The following is a 17,240-nucleotide window of genomic DNA, read 5'->3' on the forward strand; positions in this document are numbered from 1 at the left end:
CGACCAATCCGTCATCAATTACTAGCAGCTCCTTATATTCTCATCTGAAACATGAATTTATGAATATGACACAAAATGTAAGCACCAGCTCATCTGTACAACAACAATGTACTCTGCTTTCTGAAGCATGATACTTTTTTTTCACTAAGTATCAAATAGCGAATCAAAATTGCCATAAAGTTGATAGGAAGAAGCATCCAACCAGTAGCTACAGACATTGGCCAAACTTTATTTCAATAAAATCTTGCAAATATAGAAAAATTCACTGAAGTGTGATTGCACGAAGTATTGATTTTTTTTTTCTTGCAGTAAATTAAATCATTGAGGCTGGTACATAGCCTAGTCACTTGCTCTGCGTGTTAAGCAATATAAACATGAAAGTCATTGATAGATGTAGAGGGGCAAAATATGCGACCAGCGCAGCTTTACATTCCTGTGCACATTTAGGCATGTTTGTATACATGTATATATATATATATACACATGATAGAGATATGTATATGCACAGTATATATTCATGGCATAAAATTACATACAAGCATGGCTCTGTGATCATACAACCTAAAATGTGCGAGCTTGTTCACAGACAAGAACAAATACAGAGGTTTTGCGCTTAATAAATTGATATTATCATCAACTTATGCATTGCAAACATATCTTATTCGATTCATTCAATCAAAGCATAGAAAAAGGCCATTGGAGAACAAACAACATATTAAGCACTTTGAAAAATGGGCCTGCCAAAGATTCTTCAATAAATGACAGCAAGTATGCAAAGGGGGAAAAAGAAATAAGGGTTTTGCATGATGATTATGAAACACATAAGTGACGCAACTTAAAGCAGTTTTTTTTTTCTTGAAATTGTGCCGTATCTGCACCAGGAAAGACACATCAGCAATTTGGACAACTAGCCTGTTCATTTGCTAAGCATGCAGTACTGAATTCTTTTTGACTACTTGTATTCTTTTTCCTTTATTTCCGTTTGGCTCACTGTTGCAGTCTTCCATTTTATGGTCCAGAACTAAAATATTGGTAACACTGTAGACGAGATATCCAATTTTCTGACAAGGTAAACGACAAATGAACTTGGAAACAAGACTTTTTGTTTTCACATTCATTCAATTGCATCACGCCTCATCAAGGGAGTGTCTCGTTGTTTTGTTTAAATGCATGCCATTACTGTGCTCGTGCTTCTAATCCAGCAACGGCACATCAGACTGTGTTTACATTCACATCAATTTCACAAACTGTCATGGTAACATATGAGCAAGCCAGTACTGAACCCCATTTCACTGCCTAATACACCTCTTTCTCTCTCTTTTTTTTTTTTCAATATTTTTTTTTTCATGTTTACTTCCTGATCGATTTTGGCATATTCAATAACATATCTTAAAAATATCTAATAGGAAAATGACAATCATGAAATTACTCCTGATTATCTATTTCTCTACACACATATGAATATATATATATATATTCAATATATATATATGTACATAGTGTGTTGTTTTTTTTCTTCACCCGAATAGTGCTTAAATCTCTTGGTTACAGAAGAGTCAACATTAGCATGAAATGTTCTGGTCTGATTGCTACACTTTCACACTCATGCTGAAGAAAGATCACTGCATTTGGTGTTGGGGTCGTTGGGGTCGTACGTTTAATTCTCGCTGTCTCTTCGGAACATCACAGGTTCATCAAATTTTTTATATAAATAGCTTCCATACGGCTTTCCATACTCTTCTCAATTTTGCAGAGCCTGCTTGTGACGTAACACCTTTCCAGACTTGCTCCTTGCAACTATGGAAGGATACGACACTGAGTTTATCAGAATGGGAAAAGCTCAGACTCCAAACGGCACAAAACTCTATTTCGCCACACGAAATGCTCGTCCTGAATATTCCTGGGAAAAAAAATCTGACCACTTTAATATTGCATCAATGTTGTACATCGTCCCCTTCTAGGCAGTCCACAGGCCTGGCATGTATTTACTTGGTTGCTGCATTTTCCACACAGTCCACAGTGCTTGATGTTGTGCAGCTTTTGATAAGGACATGCTGGGTACTGACGTGCATGGTTCCTGATTCACCAAGGATCCTGCATACCACCACCTAATCTTGCAGATCCTTGCAAAATCTAACGTTCATTGTGAAGTGGTGCACACTCATTCACGATCATCCCAGGTAAACTCATTGTCCCCATTCTGAGGTGAAAAGTGTTGCTCCATTTCGGACGTCACCGCTGGACGAGATATTGTATGGTAGATTGAGGGGGGGAGTAAAGCACACTGCTGCCTGCAGCGATAGATGACACAAGTTTATGGATGTTTCTCTGCTGATCAGCTGGCAGGTGACCAAGTTAGGGTCAAAAGCTTGTGGAGTTGGATTCAGGCTGACCATTTGATAGTGGACTGATGACCGAGGACACTCCGCTCTGGAGGACCAGCAACCAACTGGACAGGAAGAAGAGGGAGAAGAGTGGTAATTGGTACGTGAGGGAGTAAAACAGAAATGACACCTTTCAAAATATTACCAGTAAAGGTAAACACTATGCACTTCGAAAATGCATTTATGTGGAATGCACAGAAATACACCATTAACTGTGACAGTCATTCAATTTGTGTATGCACATCAGTGGCAGATCCAGAGAGGTGCGCACTGGGCGAGCGCCCCCTCTTTACTTTTTTGTTGTTGCTATTAAAACAAAAGAAATAAAAGGAAGAAAATGGGGGGCGGGGGGAGGTGTGCGCTCCCTTTAATTTTGTAAAGGCGCCTCCCCTCTACGGAATTCCTGGATCTGCCCTGCACATGTTTGTGTATGTGTGTGTAGGGGGGTGTGTTTGTGAAAAACAAGAAATGGCTGGTACGTCATTGCAGACACACAAACAGATACAGGAAAAAGGAAATTACTTTGAAACTCCCTGTACAAGAGTACCACGTTTTCTACAGACTACTGCTTACACTTCAGACTTCTTGTTAACCAAAAAGCAGGGGAATCTACAGCTGTAAGAGCCACATTTTTTCCCCTAGAACCGCAAAAGAGAAGAATATGCCCACTGTACAATACATTGCAGATATGAAACTACCTGGACACCCAAGCACATGCAAACAATGTAAAAATGTGTCACTTTAGTGTTCCCATGATTTTGATGTTAAAAAAAAAAAATCAAGAAGAAGGACAATAGTCATGACACATATCCAAACACCCTGCTTGTAAGGGACTCCCATTGAGAATGAGCTGGTTTTGCTATAACACAAATTTCCCATTAAGACCTACGCAAGCATACTTGGGAATACATTCTTTAACGAGTAAAGAACCGTTCCCTGCCTTCCACATGAAAAGCCTTTCCTTACTTGTATTTGGTTTCCTTGTTCTCGGCAGCAAAGTAATGCGTGGTTTTGTTACTCATGACCTTAAAGGCATACTCCTTGTCAATGCCGTCCTCCTCCGTCACTTCATTGCCCTGATAGAGTTTGATGGGAAGCGTCAGCACTGCCCGAACATCCTGCCAATAATCAGTAATGACAACGGTATTTCATGATAATATTAAATGATAATAACACAGTCATATGTACCTACAGTAGCCTCTTTAAAGCGCATGCTTTGATACCATCTGATTCTATTTTTTCCTCCTGAAAGTCGAAATGTACGTTGATGATATTGTGATGCAGTGCCTTACAAAGAAAACTATTTTCATGCTGCATGATTACACAACAGATCAGAAACTGATGGAAAAGACTGTGTGGTCATTCAAATTCATGAAATCCTTCCATCGAGATGTTTTCATTGGAACTGCACATTGACAAAGTGCCCTACATCGAAGTATATAAGCTTATTTACGACAATGTAGGGCAATTTGTCAATCCGTGATAAATCTTTTCATTTTCATTCTTTATTTGTACCACAGTATTTGAAGTAAATATGTTCATTAATGAGGTAAGAAAATCCCTGCAATTAAACCTGACCATTTTAGGAAGTATCTGAAGGGCAAAGGACGCGTCAATCATCCTCTTCACTTAGTTCAAACGCAGCTTGCACATTACAAATGAACTCGACATCTACATCTCCACTATGCTTTATCCTTTGCCTCGTATACTTGCCCTTTTAATTTTGACAACACACACACGCACAAAAAGAATAATTCATTATATAATTTCAACCATAATAAAATTCTCTAATTTAGAGAAAATATTGGTTATTAAAGAGTGATCAGTATCTCACCGTTGTGATCATGAAATGAGCTAAAAGTCAATCAACAACCAGCATTTAAACAGGTGTAACTGTCTATCTAAAAATGTACTGAACATCTTAAGAATGTACTGCATATTGAACGTCTTTTATTCAAACAAGCAAACTGCCAAGTTGAATGGGTGCAGTTTAATCCTTCATGTGCCCTATGTGCAAAACAGCACAAGTCTCCCCCCCCCCCCCCCCAGATTAATCAAGAGTGCACCAACGGCAGAAAAGTATGCATGATGTTTACACCTCATTTGTCAGCTAGTGGTCTGAAGTGAGCATTCAACGATAGTATACACATACCTTCGGTGCCCGGAGAGCAAAAAGGTCCTGATCCGTTGCTGCTACCCAGTATTTGACCCATGATGGGCCCTTGGGTTGCAGGTACCACAGATAGCTGCAGAAGGACTTATGCTCATCAATGTCCACAAACGACTATACAGAGAGCCAGATTTGAAAAAGAGAGAGATTAGAAACTTTAAGTGCTTCACCCTTGCATTTACACCATCATATTCATTTTACGCAGTCACTATCGGGACAATTGAAAGACCTTATTAACCAAATACTCGGTGCATTTCTAACTCCTAACTGTCAGGATGTACAATTCAAATTAAGCTCTTGATACACTGTATCATATCGTGACAATGCACAAGTATCCATGTACACATATTTTTTACCATTAGCATGGGAAGAGGGAAATAATTATGGCAATCTATTCAGGGTGAACTCATTAACTGAATGTGACTTTCTTAGCTGAGTGTCAACTAACACAAGACATGTGCTGATACATTGCAGTGGCGGATCCAGGGTGGAGCGCACAGGGCGCACATACCCCTTTAATTCTTTACATTTTGTACTTAATTCCTGGATCCACCCTTGCATTGCATATTTTGAAGGTATAACTTGGGGTATATCATACTGGATTGTAATCTTTTGCAAGAAATAGAACAATCTCTGTGAGATCAAGGCGCAATGTGTTACACTCTATCTTCATACCTTGCGTGACCCCTCCGTTGGATCATCCTCGCCCTTGAGTATGTGATTGCAGCGACAGCATACCCTGTTCGGCTTGTTGTCATCGTAGGGGAGTGGCGCTGTGAAGCCCGAACACTTGCCACACACGACCTGGTCAAACACAGCACACATAAGAGTTCATGCTAATTTTGAATCTCGCTTGTAACAACTGCTACTCAATATTTTATAAAACCACTTCAATCATGTGCTATGGTATTTTGGTCAGGCTTTTTCACCTTCTATTGAGGTATCTGCATTGTGAGTTTCTGGGTTTATCTATCTTCAAAGATACGATCTGTTTTTTTATTACATATTATAGAGCAAATGACAGCAACTGTAATTGCCATATCCTATTGACCCTACCTGCCAAAATATTGAAAAGCCTTCAAAATCCATAAAAATTCTCAAATCACCACCAAAATTTAATCATTTTTTGATTGTGTCATTCTCAGGCTTTCCTGTAAGTTTCATCCGATCCGTTCACAAATTTATTGAGTTATTTTGCACATGGACAAACAAATAAACAAACCAACAAATAAACTAACACCAATGAAAACATAACCTCTTCCCTTGGCAGAGGTAATAAATGACACCGGTAAGACGTAGACTCTCTTCAATCAAGTCTCCAGAGTTGCCATTATTTATCTCTACACACCAGTAATATCAACACATTTAATACCTCCACCAAGGGATAAACTTATCTTTTCATTGGCGTTGGATGTTTGTTTGTTGGTTTATCCATGTGCAAAAATAACTCAAGAAGTTTTGTTGAAACTTATAGGAAAGGTTGAGAATGACACAAGGAAGAGATAATTCAAGTTTGGTAGTGATCAGGGAATTTTTTATGAATTTTATGAAGGATTTTCCATATTTTGGCAGGTAGGGTCAATGAATTTGGGAGTTCAAGCTGCGCCATTTTTTTAGGTTTGCATATTATGCGCACTAAAATGCGTGCTCTGCTCTGGCGAGGCACTGCGCAACTGGAAGCTGATGATGTAAACAAAAGGCTTCGTTTACTGGGGAAACTGGTCGATTTTCAGCATGTGTGTATGGGTGGAAATTAGCTGCTAGGTAGAGACATGTCCTATCAGAGTGCTTTTCTAGTTATAATTATGATGTTACGGGAATCTGTTTTGTACTCACTGCTCCGCATGCCCGACAGTGATGTCTCCTTCTTGTTAAGGTGAACTCCAAACCGCATCTCATGCACATAGTAACCTCGTCATCCTTGATCTGTACAGGCACACGTTCTCCCAGCGGTATGGCATAGTCATCCTGCAAGTGAGCAGTAAGATGTTTCAAGCTCATTTGGCTCTGATTGTATCGTGGGAATTGACATTGATCCATGCCATCAATATATGGCTGCTCTGTCCATTTAATTTACAGTGAAGAACCTGATGTCATGCTCTTTTTCATTGTAATTTTTCAGGATTAGCATCATAAGCATCCCTCATATTGTTATCATTTCCTCTATTACCAATCAACGTCATCACTTTCATCATTATAATCAACAAAAGTATCACCACCAACATCACATGAACTGTAGATCAGAAGCATCAATGTGCATTTTGTACTTTTTTACTTTTTTGCAGAACTTTTCATTGTAAATCATTATTGTAAGTCTTGAGATGGGCATTTCCTTGGCACACACTGATATTGTCATTTGTAATTTGTAATTACCACTTCCTCACAGTATATCAAAGCATTCATCTTTGATAATGCAGCCAACTTTGTCTACCAAGAGTCCTCATATCATTACATCTACTTCAGGAAAATCCTCAACTCTACAGCTATCATATCATCTGCTATCTTTATCCCTCTGTGTTGTTTATTCTATTTCACCTGTTTATTTGAGTGAAGGGTTCTTCATTTCTAGAATTTTCCAATTTACTTCTTAATATTTCACAGTTATCCTAGGTAGACTATGCAGAGCAGCCATTCATGTATCAATTTCAACTTTTCAAGGGGGCCTTGCCAGTAGACATGAAAAGCATACAATAGCACGGCGATGAATTACAGTGAAAGATTACACCAATTGCTTAGAATCATAATAGTGTTAGGGAACCTGACATTTGAGCATGATCACTACACAATACATAGGACAGAAACTGCCTGTTCTTTGTGAAACCCTTTCATTATACATCCAGTTTGACAGATACTCACAAAGAGCAACCACTGACATGAAATAATCATGGATAGCACATCACATTCAACCTTCTCTTCTTTCATCGGCTCTATGTGGACTCACCTCTTTCTCTGAGGTAGTGGAGTTGGTTTTGAAAGTGTCCTTTTTCCGAACCATTTCTTTGATGGCTTCCAGCAAGACCTAATGAGAGACGAATCCAGACGAGTATGGGTGGGAAAAAAAAAAACAGCAAGTAATTAATCTCTTCCCTTTGACCTCCGGCACTGCTCCAGCTTTCGGTCACTTAATAGCATCTCAGCTTTCCATTGTCCCACAAGCTCCTTTACATGTAGAGCATTAGTCATTGCTTTTGGAATGGAATATCTACAGAGTCTGCTTCCCCATAAATGTTTACACAGTTGTACAGTATAACCATGCAGCATAACAAAAGTATGACCTCAAAATGCAAGGGGAACACATATCCCTGTGTTTCTGAACATTATCACACAGCTATTGCTAAAACTCTTCAAATTCTCATCTTCCTCAACATTCAGATGATGATTCTGGGTTGTTCTCACTTTTTATCTACCGTTAGTGCTATGTAATAGTCCATAGAAAAGCACTGTCATTTTTGAACCAGGAAGCTGCAATGCCGGCATGTAGTGAATGATTTTGTATGAGCAGGTGCACTAATGCACAGGGCATTGTGTATGCAAGATAATGGACACTTCACCAAAACAGCTAAAATATAATACAATGTATGTCACCAACCAACAGCTGAGAGAGAGAGAGGGAAATAAATTGTGGTCATGTACAACAGCATCTGACACGTGTGCATTAAAGGAATTGCATAGTTTTTGGTTGAGATGGGGTTTCAGTTTTTCAACTTTTTTTTGAGACAATGAGAAAGATATGAAATATGAAAGAGCATATATTTCCAAAAGAAATATAAGTATATTTGATGAAAATTGTTTTTTAAATGGCTGAAATATCCAAAACAAAGCAATACTGATAAAAGATGGGACCCAACTTTTATTAGAACTGCCTTGTTTTACTTTGTTTTTGGATATCTCAGCCATTTCAAAACTGATATTCATCAAGTAAGCCATACATTCCTCTTTATAGAATTGTATGCTCCTTAACATTTCATAAAGTAGTTTCTAAGCATCTCGCATGAAGTTAAAAGCTGAATCTCAGCCAATACTATACCATCCCTTAAACTACTCCAAAGGAATTTCTCGACAGCTGTCTCTGTTTGAGCAACAATAACTACCTTTCACTTGGCTACAACTCTCGGGTTCTACTTAAGAGAGGATTTTTAAGCCTGTCGATACTGCTGGTAGACCTGCTGAATGCAATGTCTCAGAGAATTTTGAGATCATGGACCTGTAAGGGTTAAATTCTTGGGTCACTCACCGCCATCCACTCTTCTTTCTGCTCGTCAGTGTTGGTCTCAAACTCCAGTGACTTGGGGGACCTCTCCAGTCTGAAGCGTGTGGCCGCTCCATCAAGCAGCTGTGGAACAGGTTGATGTATGGATGAAGAATGGGGAAATTAGAATCATCAATTTCATAACCAAATATTGTTTTACAGTTTCACAAAAGACAAAATGGACATGCACTGGCTGTCTGTATTTAATCTATGAAATATTTACAGGCTTGATAAAATTTAGAAAACAATAGGCTTTGAGATGCTACATTGTGACAACAGGTAGGGCCTATTGATGGCATAACACTTTTCATGCAAGATATTTCTTTTTTTTTTTCTTCAAATTCTTATCAAAGGAGGATCTTTAAACACAGTAAGCTCATTCTATCTTTAGTTCATTCAAAACTTTCAATTGATATCATGTCTAAATTTTAACTTTATTTGCAATCTATATTTTGATTGAGATGAGTGAGAATAAAACCACATCCTGTATGCCGAAACACATATGCCACTTGTTTGTTGTTGTTTTTTAAAGAAGATATCATACAAAGAAGAGAGACTGTATAACAGAGTCCTTTTGATATAAATGAGTCACCATGGTAAGAAAAGAAGTACAAATTTCTGACACAAAGATTCTAACATTGTCATACAAACATCTTCTATAAAAAATCAACTTGCATTCACCAATTCAGCAGAATGGGGACAATATGTTATAATTGTCTAACTATTAAACTACCCACTCCTCTCCAAAACAATGCATGTTCACAGTCCTACATGAACAGCAGAATTGCAGAGGTTCACTGTTTGTTCTGTCAGAGAACATGATTTGCAAAATCTGAGGACTGTGGTTCACATGTCTTAATTTGGCCACTTTTCCCCCCTGGGCATTTACTGGCTCCATGCTTTAATACAGGAGTGACCACTCAACAACGTACCCTGACTTCATCAATGTCCACCTTGTCCTTGACCTTGTAACTGACCGATCCTGTGATTTGCCGCTTCTGGGTGCAGCAGAGCAGCATGTCGTTGAACTGCAAATCCAATGACAAAACAAAATAGTAATGAAATAAAAAGCATGTGAACAAGAACATAAATACACAAAGGGGGTAAAAAAGTTTGTTTCCATGGTAACAACACAGCGGCCAGGTCGACAAAAAGTAATATCAATAAACCTGATCCCCTACTTCCTCGTAGAAAATCTATTAATAACAGAGAATTGAAGAAACTGGAGTTCCTGTTATTACAATGTGCATAGCTTGCTTATCATGACTGTGCATATCAGTGTGCTTACATTTGTAGGTTTGGGATCTAATTTCAGTTTGATTTTCCCACACACCCACTGTGTAATCTGTCATATCACGGCCTGTCAGGTAGTTTCACAAAGGTTTAAATGATGACCTGCAAAATGTCTGACAAGGCACTCATCATTTTGTGCAGAACAAGTTCTGAGGATTTCTTTCATCTTCTACCTTTTTTATTGTAGAGTCACATTTAATATAGAGAGCTGGCACAAATATAATGTACATGTAGTGTATTCCAGAGAGAAATCGAAAGTCACATGTTCTCTTGATTTATGTATCTACTCTGAATGCTGTTAGAGCAAAATTAACAGAACAAAACAAAGGCAAATGGAAATGAGGCAAACGAGAAATGTTAATGCAAACAGCACAATGTTCCTCCTCATTTTGCAAAATTATCCTCTTATACAATCAAACAAACAAATCATCCCCCCAAAAAACATTGCACCCCTGCCAATTACATTGCCTGATTTCAAAGTGATTCATACCTCAGCACCTTCTTTCAACAAACTTTAATCACAACAAAAGTAGAAAGAACGAACAAAGAAGAGAATAATACACTGTACATTCCTAAACTGCCAATAGATAAAAAAAGTATACGTTTATGCACTCAACCACGAAAAGATCATCCAATCAGCTTGCTCAAATTAAGCATCTCACCAGGAAGAGGTATCTGTCGAGGAGCTCCCCGCTGCGGGCCGACACCCTGGTGATTTTGCCCTCCTTGAGGAGGCGTCGGCTGGGGTCGATGATGGATTCGCCGTCGATGCGCTCATTCAGCTTCAGCAGCTTCTCAAAGTGCTCCTGAGGATGACACAAAACACATCAGTGAATCAAAGTGATGAATAAAGGATCAAACATGACTCAAAAGTTGCATGATGAATTTAAGAGGGGAGTTTTTTTGCCCCCTTCTGGGCTGTCAACATTCATATATCAATCCTAGGGAGGAATCCATGGAGCCTCATGGGGATGCACTTGTGTATTTATATGTCAGTGGGCAAAAAATAGCCGTTAAATATGAGAGGTTTCCATATTTTCTTTAATACCTAGATATGCAGGGATATTATTCCATGTTTTCAGGAAGTCTCCTAAAGTATAATGGAGACATAAATGGTAGTTCTGCCCATAACCTATCTTTGTATTGTTTTCTGAATGAACATACTCTGCAGAAACATCTTTGCCAAATTTGGTCAAATTTTCAGAGGCTCATGCATCCATTGCAGGTTCTACCCTGTATCAGAATATATGATCAGCTGTTAAAAATAACATTGCACCGACCATTGAAAATCTGTTGCCATTGCTATTCTAGCCTACTGTTATCATAACTGTGAACACCAACATCACACCCAATGAACTCATTCTGCATGAAAACTCACTAAGGTTAAGAGAAATGCTTGAAACTTCTGTGTTTAAGTTCATACTGGAAATAAAAGTTAATAAACCATTTTTCCCACAGTACAGATTACAGTAAATGGTATTAAAGTATAGCAGGACACAATTGTAATTAAGTTGAGAAATTTGTCAATGAAGGGTATACTGACTGTTTGCTACACAACAGAACAAAATTACAACTGACTTTCTTTTTCATGAACCTTCTAATATCTTAACATGACAAAGTGCTAACTAGGTATCACCAACTTTGTAAAGGAGGAAGAATTTTATATCTGGGTAGACATCAATCTACTACACTTTTAATCATTCAAAGAATAACACTGCATTAGAAATAAAGTGGAATTCACTACAGGTATTTATCCTAAAGTTATAAAATATTCACAATAAATTCTGTACATACAAGTCACTATCACAGAAAACAAACCTCTCTACTAGGTATAAATAAAGCAAAGTATAGCATGTAATGTTTTATAGCCATGTAAGCATATCCTCCGAAGGCAAAAATAGACATATTGTGGCAATGTACAAATCCTTGACATTAAACGCACAATGTTTTGGTCAGCGTAAAACGTCGTTACATTCTATTTTTCATTCAGCAGCCAATGACGGCATGTGGCATTTTTAGAAGACAGCTGGAGAAATTCCTTCCAGGATTCCGTTGCAGCTAGGAGAACATAGCACAGATGCAGATACTGTCCTCTGCTAGCTAGGCAACGAATGCTAATTATAGTGATGCTATACCAAAATAAAAATCAGCCTCACAGCAGGCCGTACAATTAAGCAGATAGCCGAGGTGTCACATGGTTTCTCGGAAAACAACTCTTCCCGTACTCATCCCTTTATAGACTCAAGCCTAGCAATACTAAAAATATCATGGCTATTGAGTAATCGATCTCACAAATTGAAGAGGCCATTCACAAATGTGTCGTGGTACTCCACCTACCCTATGTACTTTGTTTTAGCAAATGTGATGATGGCATAATGAAGGGAATGAGCAACCTAATCCTGATCGCTTCCATTCAATAACTACTGGGCTTCTTGAAAGCAGAAATGAAACTTGGCAAATTTAAATCATAAAAACAGCAAGGAACTCAATTAACTGGTGAAAATTTTTCATAATACTTCCAGAGAATCGCAGGTAAAGTGATCATCTTTTGGGACTCGGTTGATATTTTCATGGGGAAACCCAAATATTAACTTACACACATACTTGTTACAGATTTGATGCTCTGAAATCTCTCTCAGTTTCAGGACATTTCTAATATTTTGCAAACAACAGCACAAAGATGGCAGCCAAACATTCAAGAATTTTTCTTCTTACTTTGCGAACAGACTGTTTTGTATTTATGTGCTTAAATTGCTCAAGTGTGAATCAGACATCTAAATGGAATCATGCTTCAATTTACTTTTCCAACATTAAGGCATAACGTGCCAATGAATGAAATGCTATAATCATGTTTGAAATATCTTAAAATTTGGTCTGACATAGTTTCTCCTAGATCTTCAAGACAGTAACCTTTCTCTGACTGATATCCTCTCTTCAGTCCAATCAATTGTTGCAGACACTGAGGTCAAACTGATTAAATGAGGTGTTGTTTGGGAGGAAACTACTCTCACTTTCTTCTCTGGAATGTGGACACGAGGAAGGAACAACAGATCAACAATCTTCACACAATCACGCATCAAGAGGGATGTTTTTATGACCAGCTGAGTGATTTTGTCAGTGACGAGGCTAACAAATCCCTTTTCTTGTGTGAAGAGGAGATGGAGCTGGGGGGGGGGGGGGGGGGGGGGGGGGGTTGGGAGGGGTGATGTTTATGCCCTGTTCATTTTGTTTATCTTTTTATCATCATTCTTTCTCATCCTGTGCTTTTGTCCTGACTATACGAGATGATGTGATGTCAATACTGACACTGCCGTGCCTTGTTGCTTCCCGTTTAGGGAAATTTCCCATATCCTTTGAACCTCCTTGAATGCCGTCCTGTCGGTGATTTACTCTCTCTTTACGCCTCCTTTTTCTTCTTCATGCTCTCAATCCTCCTCCTCCTTCTTTTTCTCACTCTCTACTAAAAGGTGTCTCTCACTCCTCTTTTCTCCTTACAACATCAACATACATCCCTTTTCAGGAGAAAATTTAGTAATATTCCACCTTGGATTACAATATATAGCAGGTTTGTGTTACTGTAGGCAATAATTTTGTCAAATATTAATTTTGCAAGAGGGCCGGGTTACCACACAAACTGTGAAATTTAAGTTTGAGTTTTTTGTGTGTTTTTTTCAGTAATAGTGACTTGGTTCACTTTTTCAACTCTTGCTGAAGGTCTGATTATGAGAGCAAATGTGTTTTTTTTTTTGTTTCATTGTGAGTTTTTTTTTCTTGAAGATCATAACTTTTCAAGGCTACTTTTATGAACATACCACTAATTTTTACTGTGCAACACTGATAAAATCTCTGTTTATGTGTTTCTACCTGCAAATTCAACTTTCTTGGATCTCTTTACATCAGACGACTTGTTGATTCATTATGCAATCGACTGTCCTACTGTATAGATGCAGATACTAGTGTACTTATGTTCAGGCCAGGGTGCGTGGATGCATACCCTAAACTGTTTCTGATTTACACATTCACATAATTGTTTGAATTCATATGATAAGGGTGAAGGTAGTGGGTGGTAAAAACTGAAGTGAAACATGTGATTAAGAAACTTACCATAGTTTGCATCATGTCATTGGAATGCTGGGCTGCTTTAGAGATGAGACCCAAAGCCTCTGCAATAAAGGCAGACACACAAAATAGTGGTATAAGCTCATGCACATATGCATGCAATAGTGATTTAAGGTCTTAAACACAAACACACACACATACACACACACACAATAGTGCCATAAAGTCTTATCTCACACTATGAACTGCATGTGATGGAGGGAAAGTGATATCCCAGCAAAATAGCATTGTACTGTCCTTCTGCCAGAAACAATGACAAGACTTGGGAAAGGTAAAAGTTGGACAAGAAAGAAATACTGGCATCTCAAATGCTTTTATTTATTTATTCATTTACCTATTTATTTATTATTTATTTTTTTTTAATGAAGTTTTTTCATACCACATATATCTGTCAACTTGGGGGGGGGGGGGGTTATCTGTACAGGGACTGTGTACTTTAATGCATTTATGGGATTTGGGGGTCTTTTTCACATCAGTGACAAAACAGGTGATTAAAACAGCATATACCATCCTTGTGTCGCCATATTGATCTGGTTATCATCATGCAAGAGGCCCAGGAAGTTGGATATGGGCACTATATCAAATTTACCGATTACTGCTTCAGGAATAGACAGAAATAAATCTAAGAATAAACTGCTTCAGTTATAAATCATTGCACCTGCATCATGCAAAACATTGCACAATCCCACAGTAAGTTAAACTCATGGACTTATTTGGATTTCCTCAGATCTTGTTATCAACCTAAATGGGAATCTGCAGACGGGATTCCGGGGTATATGGGGTTGTGAGAAGGACCAATGACCAACAGGAGGAGGATTTTATCTTTAAATTTTGATATGCATTCTGGTACTTGATGTACCTGGTAAAAGGACAAGAAGCCCAAAGAGATCAATAAGGTGGGGGTGGGGGGGGGGGGGGTGATCAATCGAGACTGGGGAGGGGAGGGGTGCAGTAAGTGGTCCAGTTCTTGCACCTGTGCCATCTAGAGGTCAGTCATAAAAGAGATAAAGCAATGACCAATATCACAGATCTTGAACTAATCTCAATAGAGACTAACTGACCTGTCCACTTGGTTTTCACTGATCCCTTTAATCCATGCTTATAAGTAACTGTGAACAAAGTTAAGGTCACATGCCCTTTATCTGAGCCCTATAACTCTTGACGTAAATGCCAATGTGGACACTTTCAGTCCCAAAGAAAATTATGGCCACCGTACATTTCTGTGCAGGCATGCAAAGGGAGAGGCTGCCTATTTGTTAACGAGGAAGTTCACTGCTGCTTCTTTCGATACTTAATGGCATATAACACAACTCCTTTGATATCAATCCATGAAGGCTTTGACTTTAATTGATCAAAAGTCAAACACGGTTCTGATAAATGGGTGTAATGACTGAGATCAAAATGAGACAGATAAACTCAAGCATATTTCTCATCCAGACGGCATTAGCAATATTCTAAGAGAGCAATTATCAAATGCTTCTTGACTCCCCAAAAAAAGTTTTTGCAATTAAATGCTTCGAAGTATCACAAGAAAACTGTTGGCAATTAAAACTCCACACCTCAAAGATACTTTGTCATCTTAAATTATGCAGGAAATGGAGGGTTTGACAATATGGATCACATACTTTTAATAAGGGCATCATCTTCATACTGCCATATGTTTGTTTGGCAGCCCAATGATTTATGATTGCATGCAAACACAGCTATGCACATCTGCGGGACACGGACGGCCGAACATGAAGAAAGCAGATGCTAGATTCTTCATCAACATTCTGTCCATCAGCCCTTTAGTTGCTGAAGAAATTCCCTGAGAAGGGGCCACGTTTCGGGACTTGCAGAAGGCAAACATGATGGCCGCATATCTTTATCACAGGAATGTTCGTACTTTCCCTGCCTTTTTTTTTTTTTTTAGTAATGTCACCCCCCTGACACACTGCATTTGGGGATAATTCGCTTCATCCTTCTCAATCAAATTGGCAATGCCATTGCTGCACATAATGATCAAATTGGCAATGCCGCTAAGGGACAAGATGATCAAATTGGCGATGTCATTATGGGACATGATGATCAAATTGGCGATGTCAGTGAGAAGCGGGATGATTGGCCCTTGTGGGTAATACTGCCATGCAACTAGTCATACGTTGAGTCTCACCACAGTGTTAAGGAGTTATTCCACACCACAGCCTGTCCCCAGATTCACACATGTATCGCACAACACACTTCTGGATGTCAGCATTCTAAATCGCGCTATCCAGTTTTCAGAGCTTCCTCTCAACATTATTGTTCTGTCTGGCAGAAACAGCCTTCTTACAGTACATTTACGATCAAACCTAAGCCAGAGTACATGGACCAGTCATTGCTCCAATCTTTAAAGTTAAACGTTGCTCCTTTAAGTTTTTCTCTTCTTATTATCTTAAATCTATTTCAAAACAGAAAAAGCAATTAGAGTATATTACACTGTTAATCAAATATATGAGTAGAGGAAATCAATGTAAAGCCAGTGGCTTGGAGACAGCTAACCAGTAGATATCAAATAACAAAATCGGCTAATTTGCTGAACATATTGGTCATGTCATGTCACTGATATATCAATTGTTTCATCTTGGGGTAACTACTGTACAAGGATGCTTCGTGATCTCACAGCACTTTGACAAATGTTTTGTTTATTGCAGCCTGACTGGAATTTCCTTTTATTCACTTTTAGAATTTGAAGAAAAAAAAAGTTTCAGAAGTTGAAAAGCATTACATTTACTCGCAAATTCCCATCTACAGATCAAATTTTGCATAAGAATACAGGGCTTGTATAATAAGTTTATAGGCTTTTGATTAGTCTAAGCATTCATACTCACTTTCTGAATCTGCCCTGTCACATGACTCTTCTGGTAGTTTCTTCAGGTAAGCTGTGGGGGGGGGGGGGAGGTAAATCATAAACAATTAAACATTTATGAAATCTGCACATTATGTTTTTCAAAGAAAATGACTGCACAAAAGGAGCCGATCTAGCGGAAACCATTCAACACAAATT

At 38.5% G+C, this 17,240-nt stretch overlaps 1 protein-coding gene across 1 annotated transcript in view; it reads right to left on the reverse strand.

The window, feature by feature from the left end:
- Window positions 1-1,648: 1,648 nt before the first annotated feature.
- LOC139721073 (FYVE, RhoGEF and PH domain-containing protein 2-like) overlaps window positions 1,649-17,240 on the reverse strand; it is a 63,251-nt gene continuing 47,659 nt past the window's right edge. Inside the window, exons 8-18 of the mRNA XM_071632403.1 lie at window positions 17,065-17,115; window positions 14,201-14,259; window positions 10,759-10,902; window positions 9,736-9,831; window positions 8,789-8,887; window positions 7,496-7,573; window positions 6,391-6,522; window positions 5,230-5,358; window positions 4,537-4,668; window positions 3,351-3,502; window positions 1,649-2,449 (exon numbers count right to left, since the gene is read on the reverse strand). Coding sequence (XP_071488504.1) covers window positions 2,362-2,449; window positions 3,351-3,502; window positions 4,537-4,668; window positions 5,230-5,358; window positions 6,391-6,522; window positions 7,496-7,573; window positions 8,789-8,887; window positions 9,736-9,831; window positions 10,759-10,902; window positions 14,201-14,259; window positions 17,065-17,115 — 1,160 coding nt within the window. The 3' untranslated portion in view covers window positions 1,649-2,361. The remainder of the gene's footprint in view (window positions 2,450-3,350; window positions 3,503-4,536; window positions 4,669-5,229; window positions 5,359-6,390; window positions 6,523-7,495; window positions 7,574-8,788; window positions 8,888-9,735; window positions 9,832-10,758; window positions 10,903-14,200; window positions 14,260-17,064; window positions 17,116-17,240) is intronic.

This window comes from Diadema antillarum, unplaced genomic scaffold, assembly GCF_040938485.1.
Source record: "Diadema antillarum isolate AM-2024a unplaced genomic scaffold, OU_Dant_1.0 scf00000137, whole genome shotgun sequence".
Lineage (NCBI taxonomy): Eukaryota > Metazoa > Echinodermata > Echinoidea > Diadematoida > Diadematidae > Diadema > Diadema antillarum.